Source organism: Schistocerca serialis, chromosome 1 (assembly GCF_023864345.2).
Source record: "Schistocerca serialis cubense isolate TAMUIC-IGC-003099 chromosome 1, iqSchSeri2.2, whole genome shotgun sequence".
NCBI classification, from domain to species: Eukaryota; Metazoa; Arthropoda; class Insecta; order Orthoptera; family Acrididae; genus Schistocerca; species Schistocerca serialis.
Window position 1 is genome coordinate 746760326 of NC_064638.1, and position 19236 is coordinate 746779561.

Here is a 19236-nt window from a genome sequence, read left to right on the forward strand (position 1 = left end):
GGAATTTTTCCTTTTTTAATGCAAATAAATTTACTTCATTTTCATTGCAGCATTGTGGGAACTTCCTTGCCAAAAAGTCATCTATATTACACCGGGGTACAATAGAACTGAAGCGACTGAAAGACCTAAATAGAGACACTTACAGTGAGGGGCCTGTAATTAAATCTGTACAGTTCCATCCGTCGGCAACTGTAGCTTTAGTTGCTGGTCTGTCTGGCGTTGCATCCCTTTTCCAGGTATGCCCATTTGTAGGTATGCTTGAAGAGTGGTTTTAAGAGAACAAGCACACAACTTCATTATTTAAGAGCATTAATAAGTCAGTTTAATGTTTATTTCCAATTGATTTACTGCCAACATTGATATTTGCCGAGTGTCTGTTAATGAAACGTGGTAGCACTGAAAATGAAATAGATGCTAGTTGATTTGAACATTTCTCAAATATTCTGAATAAATACAAAACCTTACAAAAATGTCATCAGACATATGAGAATATAGTAAAATTACACTGACCTTTACATGTTAAGGAATAAACACGAATTGGAAAATAGAATGAAATAACTAATTATGGTACAACTATATGCACATATGTGAATCTGCATGGGTTATATGCTGTGGTACAATGAAACAAATTTCAGTGAAAGTATTGTTTTATTAATTTTAATTCCAAAACAAAAATAATAAAAAAGGTTGTGAAGAACCTACCAGAAGAATTTGTCCACCAAATCTATGAAATGGTAGAATTGATGTACATACATATCCTTCTTGTGATGTTTCATCATTTGCTGTGTGGGACTGCTAAATACAACCTGCAGGCTATTAGGTTGTGTAGTATCCCATTGTAGGTAATGCATGCACAAGCAGAGAGAAGTGCCAAGGTAGCCAGGAACAATAAAACTTTATTACTACACTACTGGTCATTAAAATTGCTTCACCACAAAAATTTAACCGACTGGAAGAAGATGCTGTGATATGCAAATTATTAGCTTTTCAGAGCATTCACACAAGGTTGGCGCCGGTGGCGACACCTACAACGTGCTGCCATGAGGAAAGTTTCCAACCGATTTCTCATACACAAACAGCAGTTGACCGGCGTTGCCTGGTGAAACATTGTTGTGATTTCTTGTGTAAGGAGGAGAAATGCATACCATCACGTTTCTGACTTTGATAAAGGTCGGATTGTAGCCTATCACGATTGCAGTTTATCGTATCGCGACATTGCTGCTCGCGTTGGTCGAGATCCAATGACTGTTAGCAGAATATGGAATCGGTGGGTTCAGGAGGGTAATACGGAATGCCATGCTGGATCCCAACGGCCTCGTATCACTAGCAGTTGAGATGACAGGCATCTTATCCGCTTGGCTGTAAAAGATCGTACAGCCACGTCTCGATCCCTGAGTCAACAGATGGGGACGTTTGCAAGACAACAACCATCTGCATGAACAGTTAGATGACATTTGCAACAGCATGGACTATCAGCTCGAAGACCGTGGCTGCGGTTACCTTTGACGCTGCATCACAGACGAACCTGGGTGCACGAATGGCAAAACGTCATTTTTTCGAATACATCCAGGTTCTGTTTACAGCATCATGATGGTTGCATCCGTGTTTGGGGACATCACGGTGAACACACATTGGAAGCGTGTATTCGTCATCGCCATACTGCCGTATCACCCGACGTGATGATATGAGGTGCCATTGGTTACATGTCTCGGTCACCTCTTGTTCGCATTGACGGTACTTTAAAAAGTGGACGTTACATTTCAGATGTGTTAAGACCCGTGGCTCTACCCTTCATTCGATCCCTGCGAAACCCTACATTTCAGCATGATAATGCATGTTGCAGGTCCTGTATGGGCCTTTCTGGATACAGAAAATGTTCGACTGCTGCCCTGGCCAGCACATTCTCCAGATCTCTCACCAATTGAAAATGTCTGGTCAGTGGTGGCCGAGCAACTGGCTCATCACAATATGCCAGGCACTATTCTTGATGAACTGTTGAAGCTGCATGGGCAGCTGTATCTGTACACGCCATCCAAGCTCTGTTTGACTCAATGCCCAGGCGTATCAAGGCCGTTGTTACGGCCAGAGTTTGGTGTTCTGGGTACTGATTTCTCAGGATCTGTGCACGCAAATTGCGTGAAAATGTTATCACGTCAGTTCTAGTGTAATATATTTGTCCAATGAATAACTGTTTATCATCTGCATTTCTTCTTGGTTTAGCAATTTTATTGGCCAGTAGTGTATATAGAAAGCACACAATAATGGTAGCAATTGAAACACCTTCAGAGTCAAAGCAACGTACAGATTTTCCCGATCTGATGAAGATTTGTCACAAACACTGCAACAGTTTCTGAATTTACAGAGGACATTGTCAGTCTTTACTGAGAAATAGTGCCATAGGAAGAGTCTTTATACACGACACTGGTGAGGTCCCTAGTTTTACTGATGAGCACTGTGCTCTGATGAATAGATTGGCTGCACTTCCGATGTTGAGTTGAGACATTGAGGTATGACAGTTGGGCTGTTGGGCAGCTTGCTATAAAGGGCCGCCCAGGTGGACCAATATTGGGAAGTTGTCTGGTGTCGCGTAGCTCATGGACACAAGTTGGTGCTGGCTGTACCTAGTGGATTTGGTACCCTCATAGTGCAGCGGGTGTCTCAAGCAAGATGAGCTGCATCAACTTGCAGATATCTTGACTGGGTATCAATCCACAGCGCTCTGTTGTGTAGCATGTGACTGATCATAAGGCACCAGCTCGGTGCTACATTCCTCTTTTGGAGAAAATGGCAGAGACATCTTGCTGCGTAGACAGTGGCTGTGCCATAGTCTACAGCCGCGGATATGGGAGATTGTCCCCTATCCAGCAGTTAAAAATGTTCTCATTATTCCACATTTTAAGCAGAATAAAATACTGAAATGCGAGTAATTATTTTTATGACGAGTTGAAGAAGAAAAATATTTTCAACGGTGGAAAGTACTGTGATAGTTGAGGAACTATAATGATATGAAGCTTTTGATGAAACATTTTTAAATAGCTTTTTAAGTGAATAAGAATGTTTAATGTAATTTAGTTGTCTTGAAATTGCAGATACTTAACGATTTGTTACCATTGAAACTTGCTTTTAATTTTGGTTCAGGTTGATGGCCATAACAATACAAAACTACAGTCAGTTCAGTTTGAGCGGTTTCCAATCCGCTGTTCTCATTTTACAATGGATGGAGAAAAATTTATTGTTGGTTCTCAGCATCATAGTCATTATTACAAGTATGACATGATAGCTGGAAAGAGTATGTGTGTCAACTTGTCGCAAGGAGGTGATATTACAAATATGAAGGTAAATTTTTAATTTAACTTGAGCATAGTAATTATGATTGTAGTAAAGTTATCCAAAAGGTTATTAAATATCAAAAGAAATTAATTTAATACTTATGTGAAACTCTGAATTAGCTATTGTGTTGGTATGATGTGGTAGAGCTTTCTGTAGTAAATGTTGCTTAAGAGATGAATTGGGATAAATTCTAGGTTACAGGGAGACTGTAAAAAGGGTCTATGATAGTAGTACAACAATAACAGAATGTGGATCAGGGACATTTAATTTCATACAATGACTTGGGGCAATGTTTTTTTAAGCTGCAGTTGATAAGAAATACTGAGTGCTTCATGGGTCACTGTTATCTTTCAACCCTCTACTAATAATTTGTGGAGAATTCGTCAAATTATGAAATATTTGCCAACTTTCATGAAGTACTGTTTAATTTTCTGCTGATGTATTGTGAAATTTGATTCCTAAGAGACATCTGAAATAGGCTGTATTTTGGCAGCTTTGCTGTCAGTATTCTTCTGTACTTCACAATGGTTTTACTGAATTGATGCAAAATCTATCATATCAAATTTTAGACAGTCAGTATCTTCCAAATATTTGTCAAGTAAGTGAATTGGATTGGATGTGCTCAGCAGTGCATGAAGAGTTGTTAGGAAAATTTGTACAGTGTGTACCTGTAACATTTTTAATCTCACCAACTTTATAGCAATTTTAGTCAGGAAGATTGAGTCAAGTATGGGTGAAAGTGATATGTATTAAATTTAAATTGTTTTCTTTTTCACAAATGTCTTGGTTGACTGATACTGATCTAGTTTTTAGAAACAAAATTTTCTTGTTATCTATACATTAGTGGAAATTAAAGCACCTGACTTTTGGATTTAATCATAAGCAACATTACAGCGTATAGTACTTCATGCTAACTACCTGACTGTAGGAATGTTACAGTACTCCTACTGCAGCTGATTTAATAGTCAAGCTTTGCCCAGTAAAAATCACAAAATTATATAAAAATCACAAAATCTTATCTTATGTAACCAGCTCTATATACAAAGCTATATTTTTTATTGTTCAGCTTAAGCAACCAAATTGAATTGTCTGTGAGGTCTTTAGTGTAACAGTTAGTTGCTGGAGAAAGGTAGGATAGGTGCACAAATTCCTGCATGCTTGCCACAAATTTTCTGTGTGCAGCTCCACAATAGTGTGTTTCCAACCTATTGTTTATGTGTTGAGTTTTACGTGATTCAGTGTTGTCCAACCTGCAATGACATTGATACAAAGTTTCTTCTGCGCCCTGTGTATCCAACGATCCCACATTGATGGCCTAAATCTGTGCTACAGAAAAAGTGATCTACAATTGATAAGACGTGGGGTGCATTCATGTTGTGTAAAGTGGCCTAGAGGCAGACCGAATAAAATACAAACATAGGCTATTCCAGAATATTTGTATTTATACAGATCAAATATTTCAGATTACACAAAGAAAAGATGTACAAGAACCTTCCAGACATCATAAACTAAGTAACAAATAATCCCTGGTGGCCAGGTTTGAACTGGCAACCTGCAGCACACTAGACAGTGACTCTAATCACTATATTGCAGTGAATACATCACAGCTCACAGAAATACCAAACCACAAGAAGTGCTCCCAGTACACGTGAATATTGTTAGCAATCAACCTTAGACATATTCAGAGTTTGACACAATTGTTAAAAGCTATGTGGCTAATTATACATGCTACCAGGAGCTGGATGAAACGAGGACCAGAAAGCATTGAAATCATCAGGTCTGGTCTTACTGTTTCCTCAAAAGACAGACTGATTGGGATTCACATTATATTGGAAGCGGCAGACATGCATCTTTAATCGATTGAATTAGGAGTTGAATCAACATTTAAACAGTTTAGGCTAGTATAGTTACCATGGTCAGGATAAAAATTATTGTTGGGTTAGTCATAGTAGATTTATCTGGCGCCTCAGTTCATTTCTTGTAAAACTTATACTCATGACTGCCGCAGCCACCTGCCTGAACATTGCCCTAGTGACAGAAGGGATGGATTACCTTATGTACTTCCGACAATCTCATACGCTACAACACTTACGTAAAGTATGTGTGAGCTGTCAGAGTAGCTGAACTTCTCCCATGTATTGAATGCCAAACAATTATTTTCTTACATCCACTCTAATTTCTGTGCTCTGATATGCAGTGAGCTGATGTATTCCAGTGCAGTGGTTACTTTTGAATCTCATAGCAAGGTCATTGTACAGCATTGGACAAGTATTTGTTCTGTGTTAACTTTATATCCTCAAATAACACCAGATAGACTAGAGCAGTGGTCAAACTGCAGCCAGTGGATCACATGCATCCTCAATCAAGTGTTCGTGTGGCTCACAGTTCTCGGCCCTATTCTATGGTACTGTCAAACCTCGATAAAACAATGTTCGTGGGACCATGAAAATGATATTGTTATAGCAGGGTTACTGTTACAACATGGTTTTTATTTTTTTATTTTAATAGTGACTACTACAGTACTGTACCTCAAAGGACAGTGTGTACAGTACTTTAGTGCTTTTTTTCGTGAGAAATAACTTTAAAAGACAAATAATGAACTTGTAAATATTGTCTTTATCACTTTCAGCACAATTGTTCCACTGGAATGTGGGGATTGAAGATGCTGTTTGCTGAATAGTTTCCAATTATCCTATTGGCTCCATCAGAGGAGAAGGGCGTGCACATATCACATGATTGTCATTCTTACAATCTTCAACAGATAAATTACACTTTAATTCTAAGATGGTAGATTTTTTGGTGTATTCTTCAAACACGAGTGCCTCATCTTCCACTGACACATATTCAACTACTATGGTTTCACCAGTTACTTGTGAATACATCCCAAGATCGCATTGATCATCATCCTGCATTTTTTCATCCACCACAACATCAACATCTACACTTTCAGAAATCTTTGCTTTTCACCGGCAGCTCGCAATCACATTTGGCTCTGCTCTGTTCCAGGAGCCAGCAATCATGTCACAAGCCTGCTACACATGGAGACTGTAGAAATTGTGATTTTTTTTTTTTTTTTTTTTTTTCGTCCCAAGTTTTCAGTCACATGTTGGATTAGTTGTGAACAGTACTTTGTCGGTAAGTTTTTAAGTATCCCTTTGTCATGCGGCTGAAAGATCAAAGTACAGTTTGGGGAGGAAGCAGCATAGTTTTGCATTCTTCAGTGCTGGCATATTGTTATACTCACTGCAGTTATCCACCAGCAACACAATTTTATTTTTCCAGGCTTTGCAAATTGTATTGTAATTGGCTGCAATAAAAGAAATCATATTTAGAACAATGGAAAAAAATACAAAATTAAAGTACTGTATGGTATGTACTCTTCATGCATGCTCATAACAGTACAGCTGAAGATGCTGAATCAACTTATAAAGTAAAGGAAGGTAAAATAAAATGTCTGTAATCTTACCTGGTAAGCTTCTTACCTTTTTTAAACCTCGGGGATTTGTTGATCATCTGATCACCAGTGTTTAAACTGTGCTGCAGAAAGGATCATTTTGTGTACCTCAGATTGTTTCCTGCCTTTACATTTTTGTCTCTAAAGTCCGTCATCTTCTGATAAAACAGTCCCATGTAATCTGCATTGTACATGTTTTCAGGACTGTATTTTCCCACCATTTATCATGTGGGATTTTTCCGCCAACATTTTGAATCACCTTTAGATGTTTTAGAATTTAAAGAATGTAGCTAACATTGATTGTGCAAGTCCTCAACGTGTTTATCTGTTTTGTTCCATTATCTATGTCTTTTAAAACCTCAATTTTTGTCTCTAATCTTATCCTTTCCTGAGTTCAAACTATTGTCCAAATATTGTTAACTATGTCCAAAGAGTATTTGCATCAACTTAAAACCACTGACAGATTGCAAAAATAATGTAAATAAACTGTGTATGAGCCCAACAAAACACTTCTGACTACAAGCTCAACAACGTACAGGTTAAAACTGCTAACTCTGGTTCAAATACAGGAGCTCTATGACATTTTTCTATTTTCTGCTCAGCACAGCTCATCTGCAGCTATAGGCTATTTGCTACTTTCTTACCATCAGCACAGAGTATGTAGCAAATCTTCTGAAAGTACAGTGTAGAACATCAAGAGACTTAACAAACAATATGTACCATTATGATCAGATTCTTAGAAGCAAAAAATAGTAATAGCCCCAAAATGTTACCTTCATTATAACGAGGTGATGAAGTAATTTTAGCATCATTGTAATGAGGGATAATTAACACAGTACATATAGGCAATCAGTCAGGATCATCTAAAATTACCTCTGTATCTGGGTTTACATTATATGGAGGTTTTACTGTAATATGTATCTACCAACTAACAACTGAATCGAGAAATGTCATTCAGTGTTAAGAACATTTTAAGTTTGCAGTTTCACTGCTCAGAAACAAATAAAAATACTTACAGAAGCAGTAATATATTAAGATATGTTTAATTTTAATTGATGTTGGAGAATGTGGCAATAAGCAAAGTAAAGTTAGCTGTACACATCAGAGGCAGAAGGATAAGTAAAGTGGCCACTGTGGAATTAGAGGATGTGAGAGCAGGAGTGTTGTATTGTCTTCATGTACTGACAACTCACGAGCATGTGCGACTTGAACCAATCAGATGCTGTGGTATAAATTTGTACACGAAAGTTACCTGATTTCATGGATGAACATCACAGAGGCTGTCATCTGTAAATGTTGTAGTTATTTGTAGCAAAGGACATTAAATTAATAAAGGCTGTGAGTAGGAAAAACTGGCATTTAAATCATTTATCAATTTTTTTTTCGTGCCTTATATTCAGTAGTGCATTTAAAGTAAGTACAAATACTATTACTAATCAAAGTCGTTCGCACTTGCAGTAAAACCAACAACATTTCACTGTGCAACTATAGTGCCAGAACTGTTAGATCACTTGAGGAGGGGACCACAGTCAGCACACAGTGTTCCGAATGGTTCCTATCAGTATCAGGCGGCCAGTGACCAATTTATTGCTCCCTTACTATTAACTAGACTATTGAGACCTCCTAACTCACTAATGTATGTAGGTTACTAATTAAGGTAGTGGTCATAACATATACAACCTTAGGTGCTGCCCCAAAATCTCAATATTGGATCTTGAGCAAAAAAGTGTGATGACCATTGATCTAGAGCAGCTGTTGGCAAGTGATCTCAGGTAGGGTGCGAAAACTTTCGAAATTTTTTATCAATGTTAAACAAAAATAACACATTGATTTTAATTTTCACTTGCAAAATAATACAAAATACAATAGATAGGCATAATTATATTCAGTGGAAAAAATCACATTTGTGATCTTGAGCCAGTTTTTTTTATACTTATTTTCATGCGGGAAGCAGCTTTTATGAAGAATTCTTTAAGGTGGGCATCTGTTAATCTTGAGCGATATTGGTTCTTCAGTAAATTAATTTTTGAAAATGAAGTTTCACAAAAATATATGGAGCCAAATGTAGTAGCCAGATAAATGACAAATTTTTAGCAATTTCCTTATTTGTCTGGGACATGTGTATCGTCCGCGCAGAGTGCCGTGGCCAGTAGATGAACAGACGACAGGGCACACATGGGGAGAATGGTAGTGGTGGGGGTTATGGGCAGGCATTGTAGGGGAAATGCAAAGCGTTGGAAGGGAAGTGCCATTCTAAACTGAAACCTATGCTCACATTTTCTGTAAATGTTAAGTGTAGTCCCTTCACGCCCACACGTGCATGGTGACCGTTCGAAAAGATCTACCGTCACCTCTGCTTTTGTTAGTATCTAAAAATAATTCCACGGAAAATGCAGCGATTTATTTTCGCCTGGCTTGTTAGCCATTTGTACCTTTCAGAGAGAACAAGCTCCAGTGGCGGACACTTCAAGAAAGGCGTTACGCAGTACGGAGAGGTTTATTATCGAAATTACGAGAGAGCACATTCCGGGAAGAGATGGGCAACATATTACTACCGCCCACATATATCTCGCGTAATGATCACAACGAAAAGATCCGAGAAATTAGAGCAAATACGGAGACTTACAAGCAGTCGTTCTTCCCACGCACAATTCGTGAATGGAACAGGGAAGGGGGATCAGATAGTGGTACAATAAGTACCCTCCGCCACACACCGTAAGGTGGCTCGCGGAGTATAGATGTAGATGTAGAAATGACGAATTTTGAGTAAAACCTCACATTCCTCTGGATGACATGTCCAAATTTGCTTATGTTGCCAAAACACAGCAGAGTCTATACTGTCTCACCTCACTACCATGTTGTGTGGGCACAAATGCGAGAGAATTCTGAAAAGGTGATTTATTAATTTTATTAAGTGAGGAACTGAGGAAAAGGAAAGTCGGTAGTTTATGAAATAGCAATGTTGTCACATATGTTGTTCCAAAACCCATAGCATTCCTCGTTTCACTGGCTATCGATGGCCATTAAAAATTATGCTCTTTCACCAAAAAAGTGAGTCCGCAGCTTGTAGTGTAGTGGCTAGCGTTGCTGCCTCTGGATCATGGCATCCCAGGTTCTATTCCCGGCTGGGTTGGGGATTTTCTCTGCCCGGGAACTGGGTGTTTCCGTTGTCCTCATCATTTCATCATCATCATTCGTGACAGTGGTTAGACTGGACAGAGAAAAAATAAATAAATAAAATTGGGCTGTATAAATATTGGGAATTTGTACGGGCACTGATGACAATGCAGTTGAGTGCCCTCCAAACCAATCATCATCATTGTCATCACCGAAAAAGTGTGTAATTACTCCAATAACATGGTAGGTAATGAAGTTCTACGTAGTAATGATATGGTAAAATACTCTCCTCTTTGCGTGCTATCATGAACCAAAATCTCATTTCGATATCTGAAACTGTTTATAAAATATGAGGAATATTGTTATATTTCAGTATGGCTTTATTGCTGGTGCTGTGTGATCGCAAATGAGGGTGCTACATCAGATCAGTTTTCATGAGATTGGTGACAGATAGGTACCTCTACCCAAGTGTAATGAAAAATTCAATATCTTAGCCAAATTTCGTATGCAACAACATATTATGTAATATGCACCAAACGCAGAGTCATAGCAACCTCTATTTTTCACTGCACACTTTTATGAATTTCTCACATTGTGTTACTTGCACAGAAATATCACAAAACTATAACCATTAATGAAATAATGGGCGCATTATTATGAACCTGATATACAAAGCTGTAAGTAAAGCAAAATGAAATTCTTTTACCAAATAGTTTCTGTAAAATCATTTGAGAAAGATTGCAGGGCGCACACCTCAATTCTGACATCTCTCACCGGCCGAAAGGTGGTAAACATTTATCGGCCGCCTCTTTTGAACAAACAAATGAACTCACCCAGTGCATTGGATGAAAACTGGTCACTGCGCATCGGCCACTGTATTCTGTATTAGCTATACACCATAATTCTGCAGTGGACACAGTTTTAAATGTTTGTGAGGGAAAGTGTTTCTTTTGAGTCCATTATCTCCATTTGGAGTAAAGGCTTTAAAATGCAGAACTCAGTACATTATGCCACTGGAGAAACTTCAAAAAAGGCGATATTAAAAATCACACCACCTGCTCTCTGTATGTGAAATCTTGGAATCTTGCTGAAAATCCCTTCCAAAGATCTGACATAAAATTTGAAAATACTACAATGTCCATTTCAAAATTATTTTTATATTAAAGAATTGTTGAAAAGTGAATAAATTCTTGACTTGCAATGTGTTTTTCAAAGATGTCCAGTTTTTTTATTCCTTTTTTTCCTGAACTTTTTTAATTTTCTAGTTCCATCAAACAATTGACATATTTCTTCTGCTACTCAAAGTTGTTCACATTTACCTACTTCTTGCCTAAATTTGTCTGTTCCACTGATGTGATTACCCTTTTTAGGGATGTTCATTCCTACTGAACTCTGCTACCTACCATGGTTACCATTATCATAAAATCTGTAGCCTCAGAGAACTTTGAATGCAAACAATTATTCCGCAGTACTTTAAAAGTCCATTTCTTTGTACATTAACTCTTTCTGATTATTTTCTTAAACTTCAGCTTGTTTCTCATCATTGATAAATCATGATCTTAGTGTATACCTGCTCCTGGATGTGCCTTGCAAACCAGTATCTGATTGCAGAATTAGTGTCTCATGGCGATGTAACTGCAAAAAGTGATCTCTTCATTGGCACAAATTCCTTTTTAGTTCTCTGTTCAGATCCCTTAGAAGAGATTGACATGAAGGAGATGAACACTAGAACAGGATTGAAAAATCAATGCAAGCGTCAAAGTGTGGGCTGTCATAAGTCTGATTGAGACAGAGAAGGAAGAAAATCTGAAGAGAGAGATGACATCATCCAGTGAAGCAATAATGCTGAAAGGCTTATGTGATAAGCTTTCAGGTGGAATCCAGAATGAGTTACCACATGAAATAATACTTCATTTAAAGAAATGCATTATGGTAATGTCATCTATGACTCCATTATCTGCAAACAAGGTCTTACATTTACAATCATGATAAATAAGTGAGAAATCCTGTGGTGAAGAGAGAATGTTTTCCAGGTGCCACAGTGAAGGGAGTAGTTCAGTTTGTCATGAGACTGGAGTTTCATCAAACCTTGTACTGGCCTCATACTGGCCACTTTTATAAATGGTGTTAGTACCGCATACTTCAGGATCATGTTAAGATTTTGGGAACCCAACACTGGAGAAACTCCATCTAGATGGTTGTGCAAACACTGGATTTTCACATGATGCAGTGACATGAGTGTAAGAGGACTGTTCAAAAAGTATTCAACTTCATTTTTTGTTGTCGAGAGCGACAGTGGTTTCAGAAGGCTTGTGTTCTTTATATTTGTAAGCATATGTAGTGCGCATGCCTGACTTTTCTCACGACTGCCATTTGATGGCATGCCGTTGACATGTGAACACGTGTAAGTGGTAATCATTGGATTTTGCTTAGTGTGCAAAATGACAGCAAAAATGGAACAACATTATTGCATCAAATATTATTTTAAGCTTGGCGAATCTCAAGTTGACACAGTCAACAAGTTTTGGCAAGTGTTTGGGGATGAAGCAATAGGTACAGCACAGATAAGAAAGAGGAACAGCTACTTCAAATATGGCTGCTCATCAGTGAACAGTGAAGCATGTTCAGGAAGGCCTCAGCATCTGCAAATGTAGACCAATCACAATCAGAGAACTTGCAGATGAGGTTAGAATTAGTGTTTGATACATTCATTCCATTGTACAGAACATTTCGACCTCAGGAGGTCTCAGCACAATTTGTGCCAAAGTTGCTAGCAACTGAGCAGAAGCAGCTTCATTCAGAGATTGTAAAGGACATGCTGCATACTATGAACAGTAATCTCAACTTTAACATGGTGATCACTGGTGTGATGAATCCTGGGTTTATGGGTACGACCTAGAAACAAAGTTTGAGTCATTGCAATGAAAGTGTCCGTCGTCCTCGATCAGTGTGGCAGGCCCACAACAATTTGAAAGTCATGCTGACTGCCTATTTTGACTCCAGTGGTGTAGTTCATAACAAGTATGTTACTAATTTCAATAAGAAGTACTACCACCTTTGTGAAGCAGTAAGATGCAAATGGTCAGGCTTGTGGGCTGCAGGCAGTTGTGCCTTCACCACGATAACACACACACATTTGTCGTTCTCAACTAATGTAGAGTTTTTTGACCGAACACAACATGGCTGTGATTTGTCAGCCTCCCTATTCCCTTGACCTAGCACCAAGTGACTTCTGTCTTTTCCCTAAGCTAAAAGAGATCTGAAAGGGACCAGATTTCAGAACAGGAAGGCATTATGCAGAATTCCACAGAGCAGCTGCACACCATACCAAAAGAGGCTTTCCAGCTATGCATCCAACACCCGCTGCAGTATTGGGAGAGGTGTTTAGAAGCTGATGGGGAGTTCTTTGAAGGTGACTAGCGTCAAACAACTGTGTGTGAATGAAGACTGATTTTACAAATAGAAGTCAGATACTTTTTGAACAGTTCTCTTACGGCAGGGGTCACTATCAACTGTCACAAAGTTAAGAACAGATAGTATGTCTGAAATCACTTGGACGGAAAGGAATCACACCATCATTCACTAAGGGGTACAAAAGCCTCTACATGTGTGGCTATGCTAAATAATGAGAAAAGGTTGTGAACTTAGGAATTGCAGCACATGCCACTGTCAGGGTATGGCAAATGATACAGGAACCTACTGTCCCATCATGAGTATCTGCTTGCACTTGTATAGCAACATATGGGTGACCTGTACCTCCAACCAGCCAATGCACTGGTTTGTTGTTTCTGTATAGTAATACTTGACACAAATGAGGGTGCTTCTGTGGCATCTCACATATCCTGGACACTACCAAACAAAAAGTGCATGATTTGGACCTGCTCTGACCATTTTCCATTGAGTTGTGGGCTGCAGTTGAGTGATCAGGATAGGTCTCTGAAGCTCATGTCACAACATTTTACAATCATCAGGAAACTTTTTACTTACAATCTCCTAGAGACAGGGTGTCTACGACCCGGGACATCCGGGAAAAACCTGGGATTTTTTTTCATCCGGGAGAAAACCGGGATATTTTTAGAATTCCGGGAATTTTTCATTGTTTTAGTTTTCAGTTAAATTTTTGTAATCTTGACTGGTAAGAACCGACACACTAACAAAGGATATTACTGTATCCCGCTACTGCAGAATAATACTTCAACAATAAAACATAAACGAGAGAAAAAAACGAAAATAACTTAAATTGCAAAGGAAATGCGCCATATACGACGACGACACAAGTGCTCATGCAAGCGTCTGCCAATTGAAAATGTGTCAAAGGCTTTAGGAAGACTATGCAGTGCTTCATAACAACAAATTGCCTCCAATGAGCGTGAAGTCGCAACTGTTTACATTCGATTTGTTTTAGCAGTTAACGCGCGGGCTCATGCGCATGCGCAGTTGAGTCACGTTTGAGTAGTAGATTCTCCTGCTTCTGTCAACAGGAATGTGGCTGTTGGCTGTGCAAGCAGTCGCAGCAAGCAGCTAGATACTACCGGGAAAAGGAGGCGCCAAATTCATATTCTTGAGGGGGAAAAAAAAACTTGTTTCACAAAGCACCTAGCATCCAGCGCACGTTTGCCTATCAATTAGTCATATGATTTTGAAACGCTTCCCTGTTGGTTTTTGAACATTTTTGAACACATTTAAGTTGATTTCTGAATGAATCATAAGCTGACTTTTGAATGCATGCATAGTGTACGTGATGTCTCTGTCAGGAGAATCCTCATCGCATCTAGAAATAAACTTTCCACAGACAAAAGGGGACGGGGCTATACGAGCTGAGTGGAGTAAAGCCGAATGGATGAATGGCAATCGCTGTCTGATTATGTGGTTGATTGGGTGTGCGAATGATCAGCGTTGTTATGATTACTAGCGAAATCCATAGCTTCATACTATCAGAATAGAAATAAACGACTGACAGGAATAACAGGTAAGAAATATTATGTATTATCTTCTCGGTGTGTCCAAGAAAATGAAGTTTTGGCAGAAAATGTTTGGCCACATCGCTACACTAGTAAGGACCAGTAGTACAGTCCCCGGCTACCAGCCGCTTAAGTTCTATTATGGAAGTAACGCAGAAAACGTGTTGTACGAACACGTAACAACGCCTAGCCGGAGAATAATTGCGGGAGAACTAAACCTGTGATTCTGGCAGGGTTAGTGAAGTTAATCGGCGAACAAATTTTGACAGTGGCAGCAATAGCTACAGAATTGGTGATGACAGGATTGTTTGTTAGAACGAGGACGGAGAAGAAACGGGGACATCACACAAATTATGGAAGAATAAGACGATTCCAAATCTATATAAAAATTTCGTAATACTAGTTTTCGATCTCATGCTAGAGAAGCTGGTGCATATGAATGAAACGTGAAACTATTTCCTAACATAAAGCTTTTTGCTTGTAGTAGGCCTAATAGGCATTAGATATTGATACTTACTGGATTATATTCTGTCGTGTTATAAAAATGACCATTTGTGCCAAAAAAGTCTCGTTTATTTGGTGTGTTACAAAATTGCTGCCGTATTAGAAAGGCGTATTTTGTTTTATCTAGCAGACAGTGACAAAATTGACGTAATCAGATCGAGAAACCACACCAGTCTTGGGTATTATTTGTATTAACAGCTTTTTCAGTATTAGATAACTACATTTCGATTTTCCATGTAGCAAAACTTTTGACAAACTTTGATGAGGTAAAAGATTCTTTCACAGAAAGGAAAACACGCCATGTAAAGCTGTAGCAAGATTAGAGAGAAAAAAATGCTAGGAGCTAAGGTTTGAAGAAATGTGTAATTTCTTGCTTATCTCTTGTCAGTACTGGTTTTATATATCCTATATTTAATTTTATGCCACACGAAACAGCCAAGTTATTAACTAATGGGCAATGAAGAGTTCAGATTTTCTCAAGAGTTCTTGTTCTCTCGATTACAAATAATCCCATCCGCTATTAATTGCGAGATTTTTTTTTTAAAGAGAGGCAGGCTGTCAAACCAGCCGACTGGGAGCAGGAGAGGCACCACAGGACATTTCAATTTCCACTCTCCTGAATATAGTTTGGACGTGCGGTAGAAAAATGCTTTATGAAGTGGCATGGCACCGCACTTTGGCATACTTAAGACCAAATAATATGTCTTACATTTCCTCGAATACATACGTTTTATGTTTCAGACTTTTCAGAAAGATGTGCGCTACAAGATGAACTTATTTTGAAAATTCGATTTTTTTTAGTATTGACCCGGCTCGCAAATGTCGTAGATCCAGGGCTGATGCGCAGAGCAATCTGAGCTATAGTGGGTAGTCTCCACGTGACCCGTGTTTACGTTCAGTGATTTTGCTGTTTCCCCTTCGTTTACTCTCGCGCCAAATGAAAACAAAACGGATATCCGTGGCCGGGAGCTATCAAGTGAATTAAAACACATTCACATAATTACTGAAGGCTGAAATATGTAATTGGTTTCAGATTTTATTTTATTTCCACCTTTCTGACAATCAAGCATTAATCGCCTTGCGGAACAATGAAGTTATTTTTGTCTGTTTGCTAAAGAAATTTGACTTTTGCTAATCTTTTCCACAGAGGCAGTCAATGTATTTGAAACGAAATGTTTAATTCCACAGTACTGGGTAGTTTAAACTGTTCACTGCATTTCAAGTGCACGTTTTCATTTTCTAGCACGTATGGCATTATGCCATAATAATGAACCAAACATGACATATTACACTACTGGTGCTCCAAGAAAATTTACATCCTGAAAACCACACTTAAAAGCTTAATACCAGGTCGGGGTCACGGTACTTCATTGGGAATCTGAACATACGAGTGTGCCTTTAAGTGTGCACTTTAAATGTGCACATTTTAATATGGTTCACGAAATTCCGATGCTCTTGCAGTATCATCTTTCATTGATGATCTTTTACATGTACGTACACACGGGCTTCCTACGTCATGATATGTACCCAAGCGCGGTGTCGCCTGTTATCTGAGCTCCCTGGCGACTGCTGAAACGAACCTATTTGTAACAGGTCGCGAGAAAATATTATGATTAGTGGTTTGAAAAGCGTTACTTTAAGAATTAAATATCCTTTTACGTAAGTTGAACTACGCACAAGAATGGACCGTGAATTTATTAAATCAAAAAGCGTTTGACTCTCATTTAAAAATCAGCTGGTGACGAGCCATTTAGAAGCATTTCGAACCCTGAAGATCAGACATTTATGTTGTTATTAAAAATTTTACAGGCACATTTGTATGATATCTCTTAAAGTGTAACACGCGCAAAAAAGATCAACAGTATATGCGAAAACTTAGCTTCTCTTGCAGCTTGAGACCAATATTTTATGTGAAAGCTTTTCTTTTCTTGTAACAACACTATCTATATTAATTTAAACTATTAACTTTCCCATTTGGCGCGCTACTTAACACTGATGTTGCTATTGGCTGACTACATCACGTGTCCTATGCTCTGAATATCCGCTGTCATCGGCTGGCGAGATCACGTGACATGAGTTACGAACGGCTTACAAAAGCGCATCGAAATCTCGATTTCAATGGTTCGGAAAGTAACATGCGGTGTTTGGTGGAATTCCAATGTATGTTTTCGTAATACAAAAATACGCAGCGTACATGTTGCTGCACATCAAAGATATTTCCAAAACGTGTCTTTTTCTCCGAGTTTCGTTTTCTAAAGTGCCAGGAAATTGTACGCCCATGTTCAAAACCATAACCATTCAAAGAAGTGATAGGGGAAAATATACTGTCACCCGGGAGAAAGGGAGAAAGTGTGTTTTTAACCGGGAAATCCGGGAAAAATCCGGGAATTTTTTTTCTTTGTCCACGTAGACACCCTGAGAGAACTACATAATATTTAAATAAGATTATATGTGCAGAATTACATAGTTCCAGTGCTACAGGAACAAACAAATCAAAGAACTTGTACATCTCTCCTACATCTGCTGGGCGAAAGGGTGACAGTAATGTACTATACGTGTATTAATTATATTTCTAATGCACTAACAAATGTTGCAGCAATGGCCAATGTTGTCCACATGAAATGTACAGTATTCACTTGGCATTCCACAGAATCAATCCTCTCCTACAGATAGTTCCACTAAAGCTATTGACACTGAGCCTGGTTGCAGTTATAACAATTGCCACGTTCTTTCTTTCACCCAACAGACACACTGTTATGAGACATTCATTTTAAAAGGCCTGTATAGTACTGAACATGGTCTATTTCATTTGTTCTGTCATTGGAATATGCCACGTGAAGTAACGTATCTGAACTCCTTGCACTATAGCGAGCATCTCACAAATTTCACCAAATTTTCACGATCATTTGAAACATGTAATTTATGGTAGAGAATGAAGGAACTGGGTGAGCATGACACAAATTAAGTTAGATTCGGTGGGGCTACACTGTTGTGGTGTGCCGCAGCGATCCTGAGAATCATGCTGCAGCTATCTTTAGAATTAAGCCAGAGTGAACTAATAGAATGTATATGGCTCAATTGAAACAAATATCAGAAAATAAAATATATTCAATTATTAACATTGTTGTAATCAAGCAGTTGGTCTGATTGCTTTGGTTTTAAAATATCAGCAAGCAGAGAAAAATAACTTCATAGAGACAAAAGTTCTGGGAACAGATAAGGCAGACTTCTTCTTCTTCTTCTTCTTCTTCTTCTTCCTGTTTTTACAGTAATGATTGTAAATGGGAGTGAAGTATGCAATAAAATCAAAAGGTCACTGAAAACAAATCACCATTCAGCCATTTCATTTACAGATTTCAAGAACTGTAAATTAAAAATCGTTGATCTTCTCAAGTTATAGAAATGGCTCCCTGTGAGGTGCACGACAGTCTTCTTGCTAGTCTTCTTCCCTCAGATTTTCAAGTTGAAATTTAGAATTTGTTTACAGATGTGTATGTGATTCAATTGAAGTTGATATTTTACATTATCATGTTTTTATTTTTTAGTTACTGCCATTTCTTAGTGTGTGTGTGTTTTTAATTTTAGAAATAACAAAAGGTCACTTTTCCTTCAACATCACACAAATTCCACAGCTCACATTACGAGCATCACTAGGAAGAAGAACAAACAACAAATTCAACCATTAATATCCTTTAGCACAGTTGACAGCTTTAATCTAAACTTATATGAGGCTTGAGTGTCAGCTAAAGCACCCTGGAATCTGCTAAAGAACATACTTTTAAGGGCTTCCTGGAAAATATCAGCAGCCACAGTATACCAAATGAGTAGACATAGTGCAGAAATGATTTGAAACACATTGCTGATATTAAA

At 38.3% G+C, this 19236-nt stretch overlaps 1 protein-coding gene across 1 annotated transcript in view; it reads left to right on the forward strand.

Moving 5' to 3' along the window:
* LOC126428695 (U3 small nucleolar RNA-associated protein 18 homolog) overlaps positions 1 to 19236 on the forward strand; it is an 88176-nt gene that overhangs the window by 52740 nt on the left and 16200 nt on the right. Inside the window, exons 6-7 of the mRNA XM_050090414.1 lie at positions 51 to 236; positions 3139 to 3336. Coding sequence (XP_049946371.1) covers positions 51 to 236; positions 3139 to 3336 — 384 coding nt within the window. The remainder of the gene's footprint in view (positions 1 to 50; positions 237 to 3138; positions 3337 to 19236) is intronic.